The sequence below is a fragment of the Filicampus tigris genome, chromosome 19, assembly GCF_054856515.1.
Source record: "Filicampus tigris isolate MCC_2025a chromosome 19, RoL_Ftig_1.0, whole genome shotgun sequence".
Classification (NCBI taxonomy): Eukaryota; Metazoa; Chordata; class Actinopteri; order Syngnathiformes; family Syngnathidae; genus Filicampus; species Filicampus tigris.
In genome coordinates, this window is record NC_141235.1 from 4,635,724 (window position 1) to 4,653,639 (window position 17,916).

The 17,916-nt window shown below is 44.9% G+C and overlaps 5 protein-coding genes and 1 long non-coding RNA gene across 9 annotated transcripts in view; 4 read left to right on the top strand and 2 right to left on the bottom strand.

The window, feature by feature from the left end:
• The window catches only part of LOC147129014 (uncharacterized), a 27,235-nt gene extending 20,315 nt beyond the window's left edge, over positions 1-6,920 (top strand). The window contains exon 3 of the long non-coding RNA XR_015082585.1: positions 6,812-6,920. This is a non-coding gene — a long non-coding RNA (uncharacterized LOC147129014). The remainder of the gene's footprint in view (positions 1-6,811) is intronic.
• Positions 179-2,649, bottom strand: slc18a3b (solute carrier family 18 member 3b). The gene has a single exon (XM_086017702.1). The coding sequence runs from the start codon at positions 2,351-2,353 to the stop codon at positions 776-778; it is 1,578 nt and encodes a 525-aa protein (XP_085873828.1). The 5' UTR covers positions 2,354-2,649; the 3' UTR covers positions 179-775.
• rgrb (retinal G protein coupled receptor b) lies at positions 5,309-8,862 on the bottom strand. Its single transcript, XM_086016731.1, has 7 exons — positions 8,552-8,862; positions 8,317-8,473; positions 7,439-7,560; positions 7,013-7,166; positions 6,822-6,939; positions 6,610-6,723; positions 5,309-6,523 (listed from the first exon to the last, which is right to left on the bottom strand). Exons 1-7 carry the CDS (start codon positions 8,625-8,627, stop codon positions 6,377-6,379), a joined length of 888 nt encoding a protein of 295 aa, XP_085872857.1. The 5' UTR covers positions 8,628-8,862; the 3' UTR covers positions 5,309-6,376.
• Positions 8,463-17,916, top strand: part of ace (angiotensin I converting enzyme (peptidyl-dipeptidase A) 1) — a 52,535-nt gene continuing 43,081 nt past the window's right edge. For all 4 annotated transcript variants that reach the window (XM_086016719.1, XM_086016716.1, XM_086016717.1 and 1 more), the window contains exon 1: positions 8,463-8,608. The gene's annotated coding sequence lies outside the window, so the exon portion shown is untranslated. The remainder of the gene's footprint in view (positions 8,609-17,916) is intronic.
• On the top strand, positions 8,480-17,406 carry LOC147129019 (leucine-rich repeat, immunoglobulin-like domain and transmembrane domain-containing protein 2). Its single transcript, XM_086016729.1, has 4 exons — positions 8,480-8,608; positions 14,645-14,758; positions 14,835-15,616; positions 16,209-17,406. Exons 2-4 carry the CDS (start codon positions 14,649-14,651, stop codon positions 17,045-17,047), a joined length of 1,731 nt encoding a protein of 576 aa, XP_085872855.1. The 5' UTR covers positions 8,480-8,608; positions 14,645-14,648; the 3' UTR covers positions 17,048-17,406.
• On the top strand, positions 8,608-13,894 carry lrit1b (leucine-rich repeat, immunoglobulin-like and transmembrane domains 1b). Its single transcript, XM_086016727.1, has 4 exons — positions 8,608-10,812; positions 11,294-11,754; positions 11,906-12,211; positions 12,346-13,894. The coding sequence occupies exons 1-4, from the start codon at positions 10,691-10,693 to the stop codon at positions 13,401-13,403; spliced, it is 1,947 nt and encodes a 648-aa protein (XP_085872853.1). The 5' UTR covers positions 8,608-10,690; the 3' UTR covers positions 13,404-13,894.

Sequence of the window (17,916 nt, forward strand, 5' to 3'; positions counted from 1 at the left end):
GGACCCTATTTATTTATTTATTGCACAATACAACCCCTCCCAAAATTGGTTGTTTTGTGCTGAACAACCCGGATTGTTTTGTACAAAAAAGGGTCAAATCTTATTAATTATAAATCCTGCTCTGTAATTTCTCAATTTCTCTCGCATGTATCGATAAGAAATGAAGCCACAGCTAGTCTCACAGATCCAAACAGAGATTTATTAAACCCACAGTCAATAAATGAACACACAGATTTGTTTGTCATAAGGAGATCTGACTTGTCTTGACAAAATGCCCCATACTGACACCATACACACGCTCACACACGCACACCCACGCACACTTGAGCTTATTTTTTTGTACTTTTTTACATTGTGCATCTCGTTTTATCCACATATGTACAAATCCAGTTGTGCTGATACATTTAATTCCCAACAACAAGAAAGAAATGAGATTGTGGCAGGCCCTCTTGTTATATAAAATTAAATATCACCAACAATATACTAAAATCCGACCTTTTCAAGTAAAAACAAAAAGACTAAAAAATAGGCTTATTTTTTTTGTGCTAGTAGACGTGTGCTGTTTATATTTGGTCCCACATTTATCTACATTTTTTTCTTCGACAATAATCAAACTCACAATTAAATTACAAAGAAAAAAATAGTCACACTCACACAATCGTAATTTTGGTGATTGGGTGTTTTTTATATTGCACATGACTTGGAATTAGACAACTTGAGATCCACACAGGGGGGGCCCAGGGGGGAATGGGGTGTCTCGTGAAGTTTGGCCGCCTCAAGTGAACTCGGTGCCGGACGACTCCTCGGATTGCGAGCGCTGCGCTTTGAAGGCGTCGAAGCCGTTCTCGTCCACCGGCAGGCAGTTTCCCGCCGAGCTGTAGCCCTTCTTCTTCTTGGCTCGCCTCTCCTCCATGCGGATGGTGTCGTACAGCCCCTGCGGAGCCTCCTCCAGCAGGGTGTCCCTCTCCGAGTAGGACGGCCTCATTTGGCACACGTTGCGCAGCAGGAGCAGCGCCGGCGCGTACAGGACGTTGACCAGCCCCATGCCCAGGTTGAGCTGCACAAAGCCCAGGTTGTGCACGATCTGGCCCGCCACCACCGGCCCCATGGCGTACGCCACCGAGTAGGAGATGTCCGCGATGGCGTACACGCTGCCGTAGACGGAGACGTGGCGCACGTCCACCAGGAAGGCGAGCGTGGGCAGCAGCGCCGTGTCCACCAGCGCGATGCCGAAGCAGATGCCGCACAGCGGGGCGATGAGCTCCCCGAAGGTCTTGCACGCCGGCACCGTGCACGAACTGGCGCCGATGATGACCATGCCCAGCGCGCCGTAGAACCACTGCAGGTTGGGGTGACGCGCCGCCAGCTTGACGGTGATGTACACGCCGAAGACGTGCGGGAAGAAGGCGGGCAGCCACGTCAGACCCATCTGCCACTGCGTGGAGTGCATGGTGCTCTCCATCCAGTTGGCGATGGTGGGCTCCAGGAAGGCGAGCGGGATGTTGCACACCGTGAGCGCGCCGGCCACCACCGCGATGTACGGGTCGATCATGAGCCGGTAGATGGGGGTACCCACCGGCATGTTCTCTCGAGTCCTGTTGGAGAAGGGCCGGATGACGGTGAGGAAGAGGAAGCCGTCCGCCAGGCACACGAAGGCGAGCACCAGGAAGGGCACCCGCTTGCCGGCGAACTCGTAGAGCACCCCGCCGAAGGGAGGCGCCACCAGGCTGCCGAAGGAGATGAAGGCCAGCGCGATGCCCAGCGCCCGGCTGCGCTCGGCCTCCTCCGTGTACTTGTCGGCGATCATGGCGAGGCCCGACGTGTCCGCGAACGCCGAGCCCAGACCCTGCAAACTTCTGGCGGCGAACAGCGTGGCGTAGTTCTCCCCGAAGGCGAAAATGCACGTGGAGAGAAACATGACGGTCAGCCCGATGAGCAGCGGGATGTCATACCCAACCCGGTCGATGAAGGTCCCGCTCAGAGGGTTGACCAGCAGCTGCAGGATGGCTTTGGACGCGAACAGAACTCCGATTTGGACGTCCAAGTTGTTGCTTTTTGCTTGAGCGGCGCCCGTGCCGTTGCCGTACGCGCTGCCGTTGGGGTGCAGCACGACGTGGACGTGCTCCGACTGCTCGTTTTCCAGATCGGCCAGGTAGTCCGGGATGATGGGCACGATCACCATGTAAAGCATGTTGTCCAGCAGTAGCGCCACGCACACGATCACCAGGATGATGCGCCGCTGCTGGTGCGGGTCCTGCATGGCGGTGCCCAGCTGCTTGGTGCGCGCGCCCATCTCGGACAGCTTGACCGCGGCCGACCTGGCCAGTCCGGACGATCCGACGTCAGCGTTCATGATAATGTGCTTCTTCTTCTCCTCTTCAAGTCAAATTGTGCAGGATTCTCTCATCGGCGCGCTACCCTGACCGCTTCGCCTGTGCGTAAAAGGAGAGGAAATTTACGCACACCCCTCGGCTCCCTCCATGCTTCTCGGTGCGGCTTTTTCCCTTTCACGCGGCGAACTTGGCTGTAGCTTGCTGGCGCCGCCGAGGACGCGCAGAGTCTTCCATCCTCACCTGTGGCACGTTTGCGCTCGGCTCTGACAGCATCAGTGCTGGCTCCGTGGCCATCGGTGCACATTAACCCGCTATTTTTGGTGCCTTTTTTGTCCCCCTCCCCGCCCTCCTCCTCCTCCTCCTCCTCCTCCTCCTCCTTACACACAAATGTGACATCAGCATCAGAAACCTGCGCCGAGTGGATCCCTCCAACACTTGGCACTCTTTATGCTAATTTCCCACCCTGGCAGCACTCTCTTCAGCCAATGGGAGACACGATGCAGGGACATCATCCCAAATCGCCCTATAGGAAAGGAAAATAAGAAAAATATATTTTAATTTCCTTAACCACAAAGGTGGGACAAGTACACAGTAAAAAACAAACCACAACTTTTTTGGGGGACTGTAACTATGAAATCTAAGTTGTTTGATCCAAAATCTGCTGACTTGTTTTTGTTTTTGTTTCCTTGTATCTTTAGGTTGGGGGGACAATACACGGGATAACCGTTCTGCTCTTATTTCTAAATTGTGAAATGCAGGAAAAGCATTTTTCACAACAGCAAAACTTTAAATATTTAGTTGAATTGCCCATCTTAAAAGTGTATCGAAATTTCTCCCCCATTTGATGATTAAAGCATCTGTCTTAATTGCAGATAGCCCTACTTGTGTCAAAAAAGTACTGATTCAACTCCTTAAGTAAAGTTTTTTTAAGTACAGACATTGAATTGTATTAAACACAACTTGACTGTGAATTACCTGTACAATGCTTGTTTTGATATAATGTTGGTACAACGGGAATATAGGAATAGTAATATACAGTACTGCAGTGAACATCTGAAGGTAATTGACACTCACCCATACAGTAGCCCATCTAGTAATCAGCCTATACCTGAAAAGTAAAGTTTTAATAATGAGCAGGTTTAGGATCACCAAACTGAAGCTTTGGCCAAGATGAAATGTCATGAATATCTCTTCTCCAATCCAAAACAATGCATACACTTTTAAACGCGTGACTTTTCCAATCTTACCGTGGAAAAGTAGAAGTTTGATGAACGTCACATTGGCAACACCTGGTGGCATAAAATTGGAGATGCACATTATAGGTCACTATATAGCCAAAAACACACACGTTTTGTTGTAGGCCAGTAGGGGGCAGCAAAGACCTGAATTCTACAGCACTCCAAACATTCCATGAATTTTCCGAGCAAGCCAAGGCCATATTACAATTTTTATATGTATAGATTTTTAACTTGATAAGAGCTTTCTTTCCCAAACAATACTTAACATTGATGCACTGCAGCACGGTCTATTAAGCACATTTGATCTGTATTGTATAAAAAATTCTCTATACTGTACTGTAAAACATCTGATTGCGCTACTGTACATTAAAAAAATTCGTGATACCCTGTAACATTCTAATTTATGTAATTTAGCCACATGACATCTATTTATAGTGTGACACATTTCTATGAAACTTCTTTTTACATGGGAAAAATATTAAATTTAAACTGTAATTCGGCAAATAATGATTTCCAACGGCTCCAGATGTTTGTGGGAGTGACGTGCTGTCGTATTGCGTTTTGGGTTTCTATAATTGTGACATGATATCCCAGGTACGAAATGCATGGCCGGTCACTGACATCACAGAGGTGTTAGAATGTGTTCATTTGATGATTTCATGCAGGGCATTGCCAACGGGGGGGATTAGGACAGTCCAAGGGACCAGGCAGAATAGAATATAATGACAACAGGCCTGCCACGTGTTACATCGGCCACGTCGAGGGGACACTAAAAGGATCTGCGCAATATGACCGCCCTACGGGAAGGTTTTAATGAATATTCCAGACGACATGCTGCCATCACAAACCACTGACGCATGTGAACTTCTAATCCCATTGTCGCCTCGGTCATTTTCCAAATGATTTCAAGAAAAGTCCCCACGGTGACTCCAGCAGCAGCAGCGGCATTGCGTAATCTCTTTGGTCAACTGATCCAACCTGCAGACTCTGACGTCATTTGACCTTTGACACCTTTTTTTTCCCTGTTGCATAGTCCTCGCCTTTTGCCCTCTTAAGATCAAGATGTTTAACTAAACATGATTACCAACAAACAGGTTGCTCATTCACTTGGGTTCATTTGACCCAATTTTGTCATGCTTTTCACTTCATTAAAGCCATATTTCCACATTAAGTTCCAAGAAGTTTTAGCCATTGCAATAGTGGCCTAATATGCTAATGGGGGATGGATATATATATACAATGGCTATGGATTGAAAAGCAAGAGAAAGATGTTTGCAGTCTGTGTTGTACTATCCTCCGTCAGCATACGTACACGTACTCTACGTGTTTGCGGTCTGGCTATAACGGTCCATGACAGGGTGTCCTCCCTTGATTCCTATTAGCGTTCTTAGTACTGCTTCTAACTCAGGCTGGGGACCGAATTGGATCACTAGTCCAGCCGCTTGCTATGTGAAAGCGTTCCAAGAATGCCACATGCTAATCTCGCCACGCACTTGGTCAACTCTGTATGAGGATTATATTGGCGCTAATTTAACATTCAAAATCTGCTTTTCAACCTTTTCTTAGCCTTTTTAATTGAAAGTTTCAACATGATGCACTCTTTAAGCAGCTTTTTGATTTGAAGGCAATGCGATGGACTCGTGGTTAGCGCGTTTGCCTAGCCAGATGAGGACAAAGGCTAAATGGATGAATGATTTCAACAGCAACTAAATGAATAAACACTCATTGTCCACTTCATTAGGTACACTAGTGTTTCCAAACCTTTATTGAGCCATGCCATTTTACATGAGAAAAACATTATGGCACACCACAAAAAAAAAAATGCTGATGATGAGTGATAGTAGTGTTCTGCTTGTCACTGTATGTCGCTGGCATTGATAGATGAACAACAACTTTTGATCTGGCGTGGCACATCACATTGGTTGGGAATCACTGAGGTACACAATCAACTAGAAATTGGAGTGATTTTGTTCTCATTTAAGACAAAAATGTTAGTCGAGCAGTATCCTTTCCACTCCCACTGCTTTCTGTCTCGCAGGTTAGTGTGACGACTGTCTTGCGTCTCCTGGTGGCTTATTTATGGAGCAGGTTCGCTAAGCAGATCAGTGCGATGCATTCAGCGACCTCTCATTTGTGAAATCAAGAAATAAAATGAAAGAGAGACCATGCTCTTATGTAGCAGTCATGATTTAATTATTACAATGAATCACACCATTGTATTTATGGATTAACATGCCTGACTTTACAGTTAATTAATCACTTTCAACTACTTGGACGAACGTATTGGGATGCCTTACCATCTGTTCTCATTTTTGCCAAATGTTTTTGACAGGCTTGTTCTTGCGCACCCAACTCACTCACATACGACTTTATGAATCTTTCCCCAAATGGTTCCTCCAACGTTGGAACGGTACAGTCTTATGAAAATAGACAAAGAATCGACAGTCAACCAAACTCAGGTCATTTAAAATTTGCAAGTGACCATCTCAGGCTTTTAACTCATGGCTTCGTGAGGACTGTTATCTGACCAGCGTTACACTAGTTGGGTTGTTTTTAACTGCAATTGTGTTACTGTGTATCAGAAACAGTTGGAAGCCACTCCTAAAACCATAAATTGATTTTTTTTTTCCCTAGTGCTAATGTGTCAGGAATGATGTGTGCCTATATAATTTGTGTCAGGAAATATCTACTTGGGGTCCTCTGAGAAGCCTTGAAGCAGTTTCACGTTCATATAAAGAAGAAACTCGCAAGTGAACAGTAATGAAAACTGTACACACAGTTCCAAAAAAAGGTCATCGTTTCCACCTATTTGGACTTGGACTTCTTCAGATCTGGCTCAGCTATCTTCTGCCCAGTGAGGAAGTACCACACGCCTCCGCGGTAGAACTCGTTGCCGAAGGAGTAGAGCAGTGCGTTGAAGATGGGGTTGGTCTTGGCCACCACGGGAAGCACCTAGAAAAGAAGGAAAGCACGACCCGCGTGTGCGTCGGAGCGCTCGGAATGTTCAAACGTGACGTTTGAAGGGTCATTTCGCTCACCATTCGTAGCTTCGGAGATATAACCTTGACGTTTTGGAAGCAGGCGTAGATGCACATGAGGACGTAAGGGCCCCAGCACATTAGCATCACCCTCAATGGCAAACTGGTGTTGAACTGAAAACGAAGGAGTCCAGATTTGAATATACTGTCACAATGCAACCACAATTCAAAGTGTGTGCTGTCACTTGAAATGGGTTTCTAGGCACGCTTACCCGGTGGTGATGGACCTTCTTGAAGTGTTTGTTGACGGCGCTGTAGCACGACAGCATGGTGAGCGTCGGGAAGGTCAAGTAGAGCAGCACCAGGGTGAGCATGAAGGTGACAAAGTCCCTAAGGAGAAGATCATATACTGTTGTTCATGTTCTCTGCCGTTGTTCTATTTATATATTTGTGTCTCTAATACCTGTCTCCTCTGGTGTAGTCCAGCGTGCAGCAGGTCCGCATGGGCTCAAAGTCGTACACGCCCCAGCCCATGAGCGGGACTGCAGCCCAGAAGATGGACAGGATCCAGATGATGGCACTCATCACCATAGCCGTGCTCCAGAAGAGCTTTTGTCCTGCGTGGTGACAAAGCAGCACCAAAATGTCTGGCTTTGCTACGGTAACTACAAAAGCATGTCTGGACATCTTTTGGGTACAGAATTTCATCCAAGTAGTCAATATAAATACAAAAAAAATAACCAAAAAACTCTTACTAGACCAAGACAACAGCTGCATCAAAAATGTCCACTTTTGGCAAGGTTGGCATGATTCTTTTGGTTCAGCTCTTGTGTTTAATCTCATTCGATTGTTCTAATGTTGATGTGTTCATCTTTCGAGTTGAACTCACTGGTGCAGTACTGGTGATATCGGTCCCAAGCGATGGCCGCCATGAAGCTGATGGAAGCCAGGACGGAGATCATGCCCTGGAAGCCATGATAGGTGCATCCGTTCTGGCCAAAAGGCCAATGTCTACAAGGAGGGACGGGGACAAACACACACATGCGCCCAAAGATATGAGAAGAGTCAGGAAAATGGACAGAACTTTTATCTTTTTAATTTTCTCTTTTAATCTTACAGACTTCTAGATTAATTTTCCTAAATACAGACTTCAAGTAGCATTAGAACAGTTTTTTTATCATCTTAAGTGATGGGATTACATTGTTTGTCTTTTCTGTCAGCATTATCTTACACACAAACTTGCTTGCCCGCCGTACAAGAAACCCTAAAATGACCCTCATCGGGTTTAAGTAGTATATTATGTATTACTAGTACAGGTAGTTTGTATAATGGTTTTGATAGACATTATTAGGAAGCACCCTCAAAATGATGCGGAGTAATTCAATATCTAATTTGAATAAACGTACAGGTATTTTTTCAGTTATCCAGCTAATTGCCTTTTTAAACTTACATATACAGTAGTACATCCAGTACAGTACTTTTTTTTACTTTAACAAATGTAAAAAACATCTATTTTTACTTTACAGCGACAAGTACAAGTTTTAGTTATCGTTTGGGTGCAAAACATTTTAATTGAATGATTGCTTTGTTTACAGTTTTCTTTTCCTGTTTAGCGCTTATGGCTCGCGTGCCTCATTCTTGTTTACATTATGGTGGTAGTTACTAGCGAGCTAGATTTTTTTTTAGGTGCTTGTCCACGGAACTAGTTAAGAAATATGACCAAATGGTTCGATAAGGAGCCCTTGTGGATGTTCTTGGTTACCGGACCGGAGGTAGCTGGCGTAGGCTGCCGTAAGTCCGTTCACGTTGAGGCTAATGTCGGCTAGGGCCAAGTTGAAGACCAGGTAGTTGCTGGGGGTCCTCAGCTCCTTGACGCGCAGGAAGGAGAGGACGGTGACGGCGTTGAGGAGGAACCCGAGGATGCCTGTGGATGGACGGAGGACAGTCAGTCCAAGAGTATTAATAACCGACAACAACAACCGTGCTCCTCGTTTCTACATACCGCCGACAAACAGCGCCGAGCCGAACAAGAACATGTCGAAGTCGGCGAAGCCCTCAGGTAACGTGTACGTCGCCATGTTGTTGACCGAAGACCACAACAAGGTGTGGACTTTTTCCCCACGAAAACTTTTTGCTTTACCTCTTTCACTAAGTAGATAGAACCTTCTTGGCTATGTCCTCCCCCACAAAGTGAAGCTTTGTGTTGCTCTCCTGTCACATGAAGGGGAGGGTGGAAAAAGAGAACAATGAGCTTAAGATTTGTTACTCAGTGCTGCTGCAATCCCCCCAAGAATGTCCTAACAAGAACCCTTTGCTCTCATTTAGTCGGAAATGTGGGGGTCTTCATCTCTCATGAGTTCAAAGGCCCCCCCAGTTACAATATGGGAAGACAAAATGGACAATGTGAGCTTGTAATTAATATAAAACCTCCAAAGCAAATGTATGCATATTGCATAATCTCTGCAAAGTGATTTCAATTCCATATTTAGTTCTTCCATCCCTCTCCTATTCTCTATCCTCTTTAGGGTGGCCTTTCCTTGCTGACTTTGATGCGGGGTACACCCTTGACTGGTCGCTCGGGGGCTTGACCGATTAAGGAGGGCTGACAAAATTATTTATAGATATATTTTTAAAATATCAATTTAAATGCCGGAGCAGCCATAGCACCCCCTAGCCCCAGTTTAGCACCTGCCATGGAGCTTGCGCAGGTTTTCTCCGGCCTTCCTCCCAAATCCTAAAAAACATGCATGTAAGGTAAATTAAAAAAAAATGCTCATCAGTGTGAATATGATTGAGAATATGTGTCAATATTAAGTGGCATTCAGTCCTGGATGTACCCCACTTTCAGCTGGGAAAGGCTCCAACTCCCCTGTGGAGAACAAGTACTCTAGAAAATGGATGACTGTTTTGGGTAAGTGGAGCCTTTGCTCTCTCTGAAGCCTATTTTGGAATTGTGTGGCGAGAGTCTGATTGCAGATTGCATTAATCTGTTCACAGATTAACACCAACTCATCAACAAATTAATTTATAACAGCAGCTCCTCCCAAAAAACTTTAACCTTCAAAATATGGATTATTATTATTTTTTTAATGTGGGTTCATCCCTGTGATTCTGTGCAAATGATGTAAAAGTGCTCCTCTTGTATTTGCAGGGACAAAAGTGAAATCAAAGGGATGAAACATATATTAAGAAATTCTGCACCTGTAAAAAAAAAAAAAAGGGAAAAATGCATCTGACATTCAAAGTAGGTCAGTGAAAAATGAAGATTGTGTAAATTAATGACAGAGTAATGATATTTACAGCACCATAAAGACTCATAGCCTTTGTCAAGACTTTTAAATGTACAAGGTAAACTAATATCAGTCAATGTAACTACAGTAAAAGGATGATTTAGGGCAGTGAAGTGAAGAGTATCATATTTTAATGCTCAAAAAATAGCAGAAAATGCTCTTAAAGTAAAATGTCTTGTAATATCATAAAATAATTAAGAAAATTTGTTTGTAATGATTTTTAATATAATATGTATTTGTAAACGTTTCTGAAATAAACATTCATAGTAAATCCACATGGAATTTACAGTACAATACATTATGGGGAAATCTAATATCATAATAAACGACTAATGCTGCCAGCTAGTGGTGGGTCTGCACTAAGCACAGTCCTTGTTTGGACATCTAAACTTGAGAAAAAAAAGAATGAGAAAACAGCTGGACAAGTCACGAGTTGAGTTGTCCTCCAAAATCTGTCAAGAATTGTTCAATTCAAATTCCATTGCACATTACTAGAATTTAGTGACTTCCTGTGGGACCTGTTGAAGATTTTCCCCCAAGCCTCATCTGTGCGTCTGTGTAAAATGTCAACATTGGAAAGAAAATGAAAGTGACAAGTGTGCAGCCTATCAGCTTCCAGGATGGCCCTGGTGTAATCGTGTGAATGAAAATAACCCCAAAGTAAACTCCTCCCACTCCTCCTGCTCCTCTAATCCCAGCGCATCCTTTTTATTTGAGGATTGACAGCAGGCGGAGCAGAATGGAGCTGATGGACCACCATGCATCTCACGTCCCCTTAAGAAACAACTTTTTTAGGGATCTTATTTAGTAGTGAAATAGTTTGTAGCATTAGGTGCCCCGTGGGAACAAAAATGAGTCGACATTTTTCTTGTGCTTTTTGCGTGGCTTTCGTTGTTTTCCCCCTCATGACCACTTCATGTCCTGCACAGTGTAGCTGCTTCTTCCACAAACTGAGCGATGGTTCCAAAGCCAGGTAAAGATGAGTATTTATACCTTCTTCTATTTATGGATTCACCGTTATTGTATCTTGCGTGCAAAATTGACAACCCTTTGGTGCTTTCGTCAATTCAGTAGTGGAGGATTAACTTGGAGAGTTGCTCTTTAATCTGCTTTTCTTGTTACAGGACAATAGGCGACTACTTTTGCAGAACTGTTTATTTCAAATAATTTTTAATTTCCGATCTTGTTACAGTTTGTAAACTACCATGATATATTTTATTAAACGACTGTACAATCATGCATAACTCATTGATAATTACATTTTTGCAAGGTTAACAAATGGGATTTAGTTCTACCTTCGTTACAAAATATGTGGAAAGTTGTTCTAATGTTATCCGGCTAACTAACAAACTGCAGTGAAAGCGTACCTTACTTGAGCTGAAATAAGCATATTTCTAATGTTTTTAATACGTCATTATAAAGATTTCAACAGCTGTACTTTTTTTCCCCTGCAGAAGCGTCCTGTGCAATGATCCCAAGATCAGCGTCATTCCTACAAATTTCCCCACGGACACCTCCAAGATACGCATCGAGAAGACGGCCATCACGAGGATTTCTAGTGGCAATTTTCGCTACCTAGGCAGCATGGAGTTTCTGTGGATGTCTTTCAACTCCCTTAGCTCTCTCAGTGTGGACAGTTTCCGGGGTCTCACGAACCTGGATGAGCTGAGGCTGGATGGGAACGCCCTCACCTCATTCCCGTGGGAGTCTCTGAGCGACATGCCCAATCTGAGGCTGCTTGACCTGCACAACAACAAGATCTCCAGCATGCCTGCTGAGGCCCTAGTGTACATTAAAAACATCACCTATCTGGATTTGTCGAGCAACACTCTCACCACCATCCCGGCAGATGTCCTATCACTTTGGCTAAGCGTGAAACAGCTTCAGGATGCAGATTCCTCCAAGTTTATTCTTGGTGAGTTTCTTTAATCAGGAGGCCTCTTGTTCTTCGTTGCCATATTTGTCTTTCACCTTCACAAGGGCGGATTAGTCTTATTTTAGTAGTTGTGTGTGTGGTTATAATAGCTCACATGCAACAAGGTCTCAATGACGCACTTGGTTTTCAGGTCTCCATGACAACCCATGGCTATGCGACTGCCGCCTTAATGATCTGGTCCAGTTCCAGAAATCCCCAAGGTCATCAGTCGCTCTAATAGACCCCAGATTACGATGTGCCGACCCGGAGAGTCTGTCAGGGGTGTTCTTCACGGAAGCGGAGCTGCAGAGGTGCCAGGGCCCTCGGGTACATACGGCAGTTGCGCGTGTCCGGAGCTCGCTGGGCAACAATGTCCTGCTTCGTTGCGGCACTGTCGGTGTTCCAATCCCCGAACTGTATTGGAACCGTGCTGATGGCAAGAAAATCAACGGCACTAGTGAGTTCTCCTGAACCAAATACAGACGTTCTAAGATTAGAACGGCATCTATTTCCGCATGAGTGTCAACGGGATTAAAGTTATTCTCTTTGTGCCAATCTACTTAACCCTACCAACCTTTTCTTTATTTTCAGTTCAGCAAGAGATTTCACAGGAAGGCATCATTTGGTCCATTTTGAGTGTGCCCGCAGTCTCTTATAGGGATTCAGGAAAGTACGTGTGCAAAGCGACCAACTTTGTGGGTACCGCAGATGCCATCATCTCCTTGGTGATCACAGACACTTTTCGGTCTGAAGAGGCAGGAGGCGCAGTCTCCAAGAGACCCAGAGGGAAGAAGCCCGGCAGTATCGGGAGGGCCGCATATCAAGAAAAGCTTATTGCTAGATATGTCCCTCCCCCGACTGCCTCGCCAGGCAAGCCCATCATTGAACCACTCAATGGAAAAGGTGTCACCGGGAAGTACGAGGTCGAGAGCTACAGCGTCTCCTCTGGCTCCCGAGGACGAGGCCGGGGGTCAAACCCTCGAAAGCCGGTACAGGTTGCTTTAGGTAACATGGTGGCCAATGCCTCGTCTTTACAGCAAGCCCCTGAGAAAAGGGTCGTGCGTTCTGTGAAGGTCATTGGCGATACCGACCACACCGTCTCGTTGAACTGGCGAGCCCCGACAGCCACAAACATCACAGAGTTCAGTGTCCTGTACGCTGTGTTTGGCGAGCGGGACATGCGGCGGGTCAACGTTGGAGCGGGCAAAAACCGAATCACCATTGAGGGCCTGGTACCAAAAACAAAGTACATCGCTTGTGTTTGCGTCAAAGGCCTGATCCCGAAAAAGGAGCAGTGCGTAATCTTCTCAACGGATGAGGCGGCCAGCGCAAGTGGCACCCAGAAACTCATCAACGTGGTGGTCATAACGGTCGCCTGCGTTATCGCCGTGCCCCTCACTCTGATTGTATGTTGTGGCGCCATTAAGAAGCGTTGCCAAAAGCTCCTCGGGCGGCCGTCCAAGGAAATACAAGACTCCTATGTCACATTTGAAACTCTGGGCCCTGGGGCCAAAACTAAAGGGATGGAAGGTGAGTATCTTACACGGTTAAACCCTGATGAGTCCAACAGGCTGCTCTCTGCGAGGTCTAGCGTTGATTCCGAGGCCATAACAAGGACTGAGGGGCCACCTAATGAGTACTTCTGTTAGAACCCAACATTTGCCTCAACTTCTGGGAGATGCATTTTAAGACTGGAGTAGTGAAGCCTGATCCCATTGAGGGTTCTCCAAAGGACATTGGCTGCTCATTTGCCACTCGATGAAGTAACAGCCTTGTGGAAGAAATCTAAATATTATATATGCCAGCGAAAAAGGGAAATCATACACAGTGAAATGGTTATTTATGTGTTGTTGATGTACATAAATGTGTTTTGTGACCTCACATAAAAAGGTGACAGTTATCTTTTCAGCCTGAACAACATATTTTATCCAATGTAACCTCTGCACTGTGTACAAACCTTTACATGAATATATTTTATTTAGAAAGACCAACGACGGGTAGTTTTGTATGTCGTCATGTGCCAGGTTTTCCAAACAAAACTCAACACAACTTGCACAATTTCTAAACTGTAACTATATTGTCAACTGAAGCATCTGTACAGGAAAGAGTTGCATGTAAATAAAACATTTTTATATACTGATACGTGATTTTTTTTTTTTTATTGTTTGAAACATAAGTGGATATCATCAAACAAAAGCACATGCTTGGTCTTAAGTACAATAAACAAAAAAAAGACAGTTTTCGTTCAAGTCATGTTAGTATTATTGACACTTTCCTTTCCTCACAGCCTAATGTCTAAATCAGTTTGTATGCACACTACAATCAATCAGAACAAGAGTTGCAGAGGGAATTGATTTGTGCTGCCCAAAGTACAGCCTGCACTAATGTACCTTATTGGGATAATTACATGGTTTATTCAAGAGTACAAAAGCCATTGAGCCACAGAGGCAATCCATTGTTTCCCCCTAAAAGTACAAGGATGTATAGCAGCGAAAAGAATACAAAAGGAGACTGCAACTGAATGCTGATAGAACCACCTGCAGAGACGAATGGTATCACAGTTTATCGAGGTCAGATTACTGTCCTCTCTAGACATCTGTCGCCCTCTCTCTTGGCTCTGCTAACCGGCCCACTTATGCAGATGGGCCTCCTGTTGTGGCCCGTGGCCTTGTTACACTGGGTGGCTGACCAAGTCACATATCTGAAAAATCCTGAAACAACAGAACAGCTCAATCAGTGTTGAAGGAGTAGCCCCCGAGACAGAAATACACCTGAGTGCATCTCATGTCTCCTGCTGCCTTTAGTGTTACGTAAAGGAAGCTTAAGGTAATAGGCTTTGGTCACGTAGCCTGTCCTGCCCTTAACGTGCTTGTTTGCCATGCTCCTCTAGGAACATGGATGGCTTTTGTGTCGCATTACATATTGCTTTTTTGTTTTCTCTCATCACTCCTGGATGGTCGACTTGTCTGAAGGGCTGCTCTTGCGCCGATGATACCTTGGGAAGGTGAGTCGACTCTTGTTTGTGAAAGCGAGGTTGTATTTCAAGACTCCTCATTTCCCTTCCCGGTCATAACATCTAGGTCTTTGCTATGCATGGAAACCCCCATGAGACAAATTCCAGAGGACTTATCACACGATTTCACTAAGATCCGGGTGGAAAACTGCCACCTGACGGAGCTACCGCGAGGATCCTTCTCTAAAGTTGGTGCCTTGGAGTTCCTGTGGCTCAATTTCAATGATATCACCCTGATGAACATCAAAAGCTTACAAGGGCTGGCCAACCTGACCGAGTTGCGGCTGCAGGGCAACAAGTTGACTACGGTTCCGTGGACTGCTTTTCAGGACACGCCGAAACTCAAAATTCTGGACTTGAAACACAATCGTCTCGATGTCCTACCAGAACATTCCCTGAAACATTTACCTGTGCTAACCTACTTGGATTTATCCTTCAACCATCTTAGTATTATATCAAAAGATGTGTTCATGAATTGGCCCCTTTACCAGAAAGCAGAGAGAGTTTGGGCCAAGGAGGGCTCGGTCTCCAATGTGGTTTTAGCACTACACAACAACCCCTGGCTGTGCGACTGCCGCCTCAAAGGCTTCGTGGAGTTCATCCGAGCCGTTGGCCCTCCCATCATTCTCATGAACTCTTATTTGTTGTGTTCGGGCCCCGCCTCACAAGTGGACACATTTTTCCACAAGATTCAGTTGAAAACATGCACAAAGCCTGTGGCCTCTGCCCCAGAAACCAACATCAGCGTGCTTCCCGGAGCAAACGCAACTCTCTCATGCTTAGTCAAGGCCAGGCCTGGCCCAACCATTGAGTGGATGTACAGTCAGAAGATTATAAGAGGATTTACTGGTAAGATTTTTTTTTTATACCGTTGTCCATTAAACAGTTGTAAACCTGCTGTCGGAGCCCTCTAGCCACATTTATATTGAGGTGTATAGTTCAGTTCACACTCACATTCAGCTGGCTTGTATTTTCGTTGGGTGGTGGGTAGACAGAAAGGCGATAGCTATCGTATGTGAGCTAAAAAACACTAAACAGTGTACAGCAATATAATATAAGAGCAGTTTGACACGGTGTAACTAGTACAAATGAAGTTTGGTACATTAAGTTTGAAGATTGTTGTTACATTTAAACCCCTCTGATGGAAAAAATAAAACGGGCTGAAAGACATGTCCCGAAAACGGAATTCAGGGACCACTCATTCACTGTACTGTCAACTGAAGAGTGCAGTTATTGGAAGGCATGCTGCTCTTTATCATAAGATAAATTTAATTTTTGGACTTCTTAGTGACTGTTCTCTGTAGTTAATGGCCGACAACTTCGCCCCGTCGGTCGCATATTGCTACAGTTGGAGTGCCAAAGATTTTACTGTACAGAAACAACTTCAAGTCTTAAACCAAGAGGTAAAGATGCATGATCTTTTTCCATTTTGTCCATACAGCTACTGTGACTCCCGTTGACGAGGAGACCGTCAACTCCACTCTGGTAATCCCGTCGTTGCACGTAGTGAACGGAGGACTCTACACCTGCCTGGCCCACAATTTCATTGGCAACTCCTCGGTTGTGATCACAGTGAATGTCAGCGGTTTGAGTAACTCCGCTCCCCTTCAACCACCTTCGCCCATCCTTTCCCCGGACGAGAACACCTACATTGACATCCGCATTGCCAAGCAGACAGTTTATGGAATCACTCTGGAGTGGCGCGCTGCCACTGACAACCCGGCAGAAACCTGGTTCACTGTCCACTTTGGCAAGTATGGCTCTCTCAAAAGGGAGACCATCTACATTGGACCAGGCATCAACACATACTCAGTCAGCGATTTGCTTCCTGTGACCAAATACGAGGTGTGTGTGACCCTGAAGAACCACCCACCGCGGGAGGGCCAGTGTGTTGTCTTTGTGACAGGAAGTGATGTCAGCGAGATGGAGCAGAGGGAGCATCTGATCCACATTGTTGTCGTCGTTTGTGTCATGGTGCTGGCCGTACCGGTCGGCATGTACGCCTGCACCACCGAGGCCCACTTCAGCTGTGCTGAGAGCTGCGGTAATCTATGTAGGAAGCGTCATTTGCGGTCTCACAATGGGAACCTGCAGGAGGTAGAGTTTCAAGGGGAAGAAAGTCAGGGTCCCGAGAGTCAGGGACCAGATAGCCTGGGCAACTTCGACAGCCTGCAGGCGGCCAGCGATGAAGTCCTGTGCAGGGATTTGCAGGATAAAGTCAAAAAGAAGCACAAGTCTGATGAAAGATGCAAAGGAGGAAGTGCGGCCTATCTGTACTAAATGAACCACTCCATCCATCCATCCATTTTCTGTAACGCTTATCCTGTTGCGTATCATGTGGAACTGGAATCTATTCTGGCTGATTTTGGGTGAAAGGCGGACTACACCCTGGATTGGTCACTAAATCAGTCACAGGGTACATTTTGAGGCAGTCCACGATTCAGACCCACATAAATCAACAACTCTGCCTTTATTCTTTATTGTAATAAGTATTTATATTTACTTTTTAATGTACATAATGATTTTTATTCCAAGTTTTTTTTACTTTGATACCAAATGTTTATCACGTCATTCCATATTTGTCTTATGAATAATGTTCAGTATGTATCATTCCTGGATTAAAATGAGAGACACACAAATGCTGAGGCATTCTATTTTTTTTTTTTTTTTTTTTTTTAGCACAATCACTCAGGGGATTTGTTGCATAAGCGCTATATTCCCGTGCATTTATCCATACACTGCTAAGCAGATTAGAGTGATTTTTCTCTCTGAACCCTTGTCAGCGGGACATGATATTTCCATTTAATGACAGGTCCCATTGCCCATGTTCTGCAGATTGATTGGTAAGGCAAATCCATATAAACACTTAACTGTGTGCATGATTTTTTTCATTTGTTTCATTTTTTTTCTTTTTTTACCAGAGGTTTTAAATCCTGGTCCAGAAAGTAAAAATGCTGCCACAGTTTGGCTTTAGCCACAGGTGCTTCTAATCAATCAGCATGTAAATGAGCTCCCGGGAGCTAGTGAGGGTTTTTAATTTCTGTACCTGCATTTGACACCTCTGAATTTTACCAATGTTTTCAACTTAGACTTTTACAGAAAAAGCTGTTGCGAACAAATATATATTCAAATTGTGTTCAGTCACCGCC

Excerpts from the sequence above, each read along its gene's own strand:
- slc18a3b (XM_086017702.1), bottom strand. The coding sequence starts at position 2,353 with ATGAACGCTGACGTCGGATCGTCCGGACTGGCCAGGTCGGCCGCGGTC.
- rgrb (XM_086016731.1), bottom strand. The coding sequence starts at position 8,627 with ATGGCGACGTACACGTTACCTGAGGGCTTCGCCGACTTCGACATGTTC. Across the intron at positions 7,167-7,438 it reads ATATCACCAGTACTGCACCA|GACAAAAGCTCTTCTGGAGC; the intron begins GTGAGTTCAACT and ends GTCACCACGCAG. Across the intron at positions 6,524-6,609 it reads TATCTCCGAAGCTACGAATG|GTGCTTCCCGTGGTGGCCAA; the intron begins GTGAGCGAAATG and ends CTTCTTTTCTAG.
- lrit1b (XM_086016727.1), top strand. The coding sequence starts at position 10,691 with ATGAGTCGACATTTTTCTTGTGCTTTTTGCGTGGCTTTCGTTGTTTTC. Across the intron at positions 11,755-11,905 it reads TTCCTCCAAGTTTATTCTTG|GTCTCCATGACAACCCATGG; the intron begins GTGAGTTTCTTT and ends CTTGGTTTTCAG. Across the intron at positions 12,212-12,345 it reads CAAGAAAATCAACGGCACTA|TTCAGCAAGAGATTTCACAG; the intron begins GTGAGTTCTCCT and ends CTTTATTTTCAG.
- LOC147129019 (XM_086016729.1), top strand. The coding sequence starts at position 14,649 with ATGGATGGCTTTTGTGTCGCATTACATATTGCTTTTTTGTTTTCTCTC. Across the intron at positions 14,759-14,834 it reads GCCGATGATACCTTGGGAAG|GTCTTTGCTATGCATGGAAA; the intron begins GTGAGTCGACTC and ends CATAACATCTAG. Across the intron at positions 15,617-16,208 it reads GATTATAAGAGGATTTACTG|CTACTGTGACTCCCGTTGAC; the intron begins GTAAGATTTTTT and ends TTGTCCATACAG.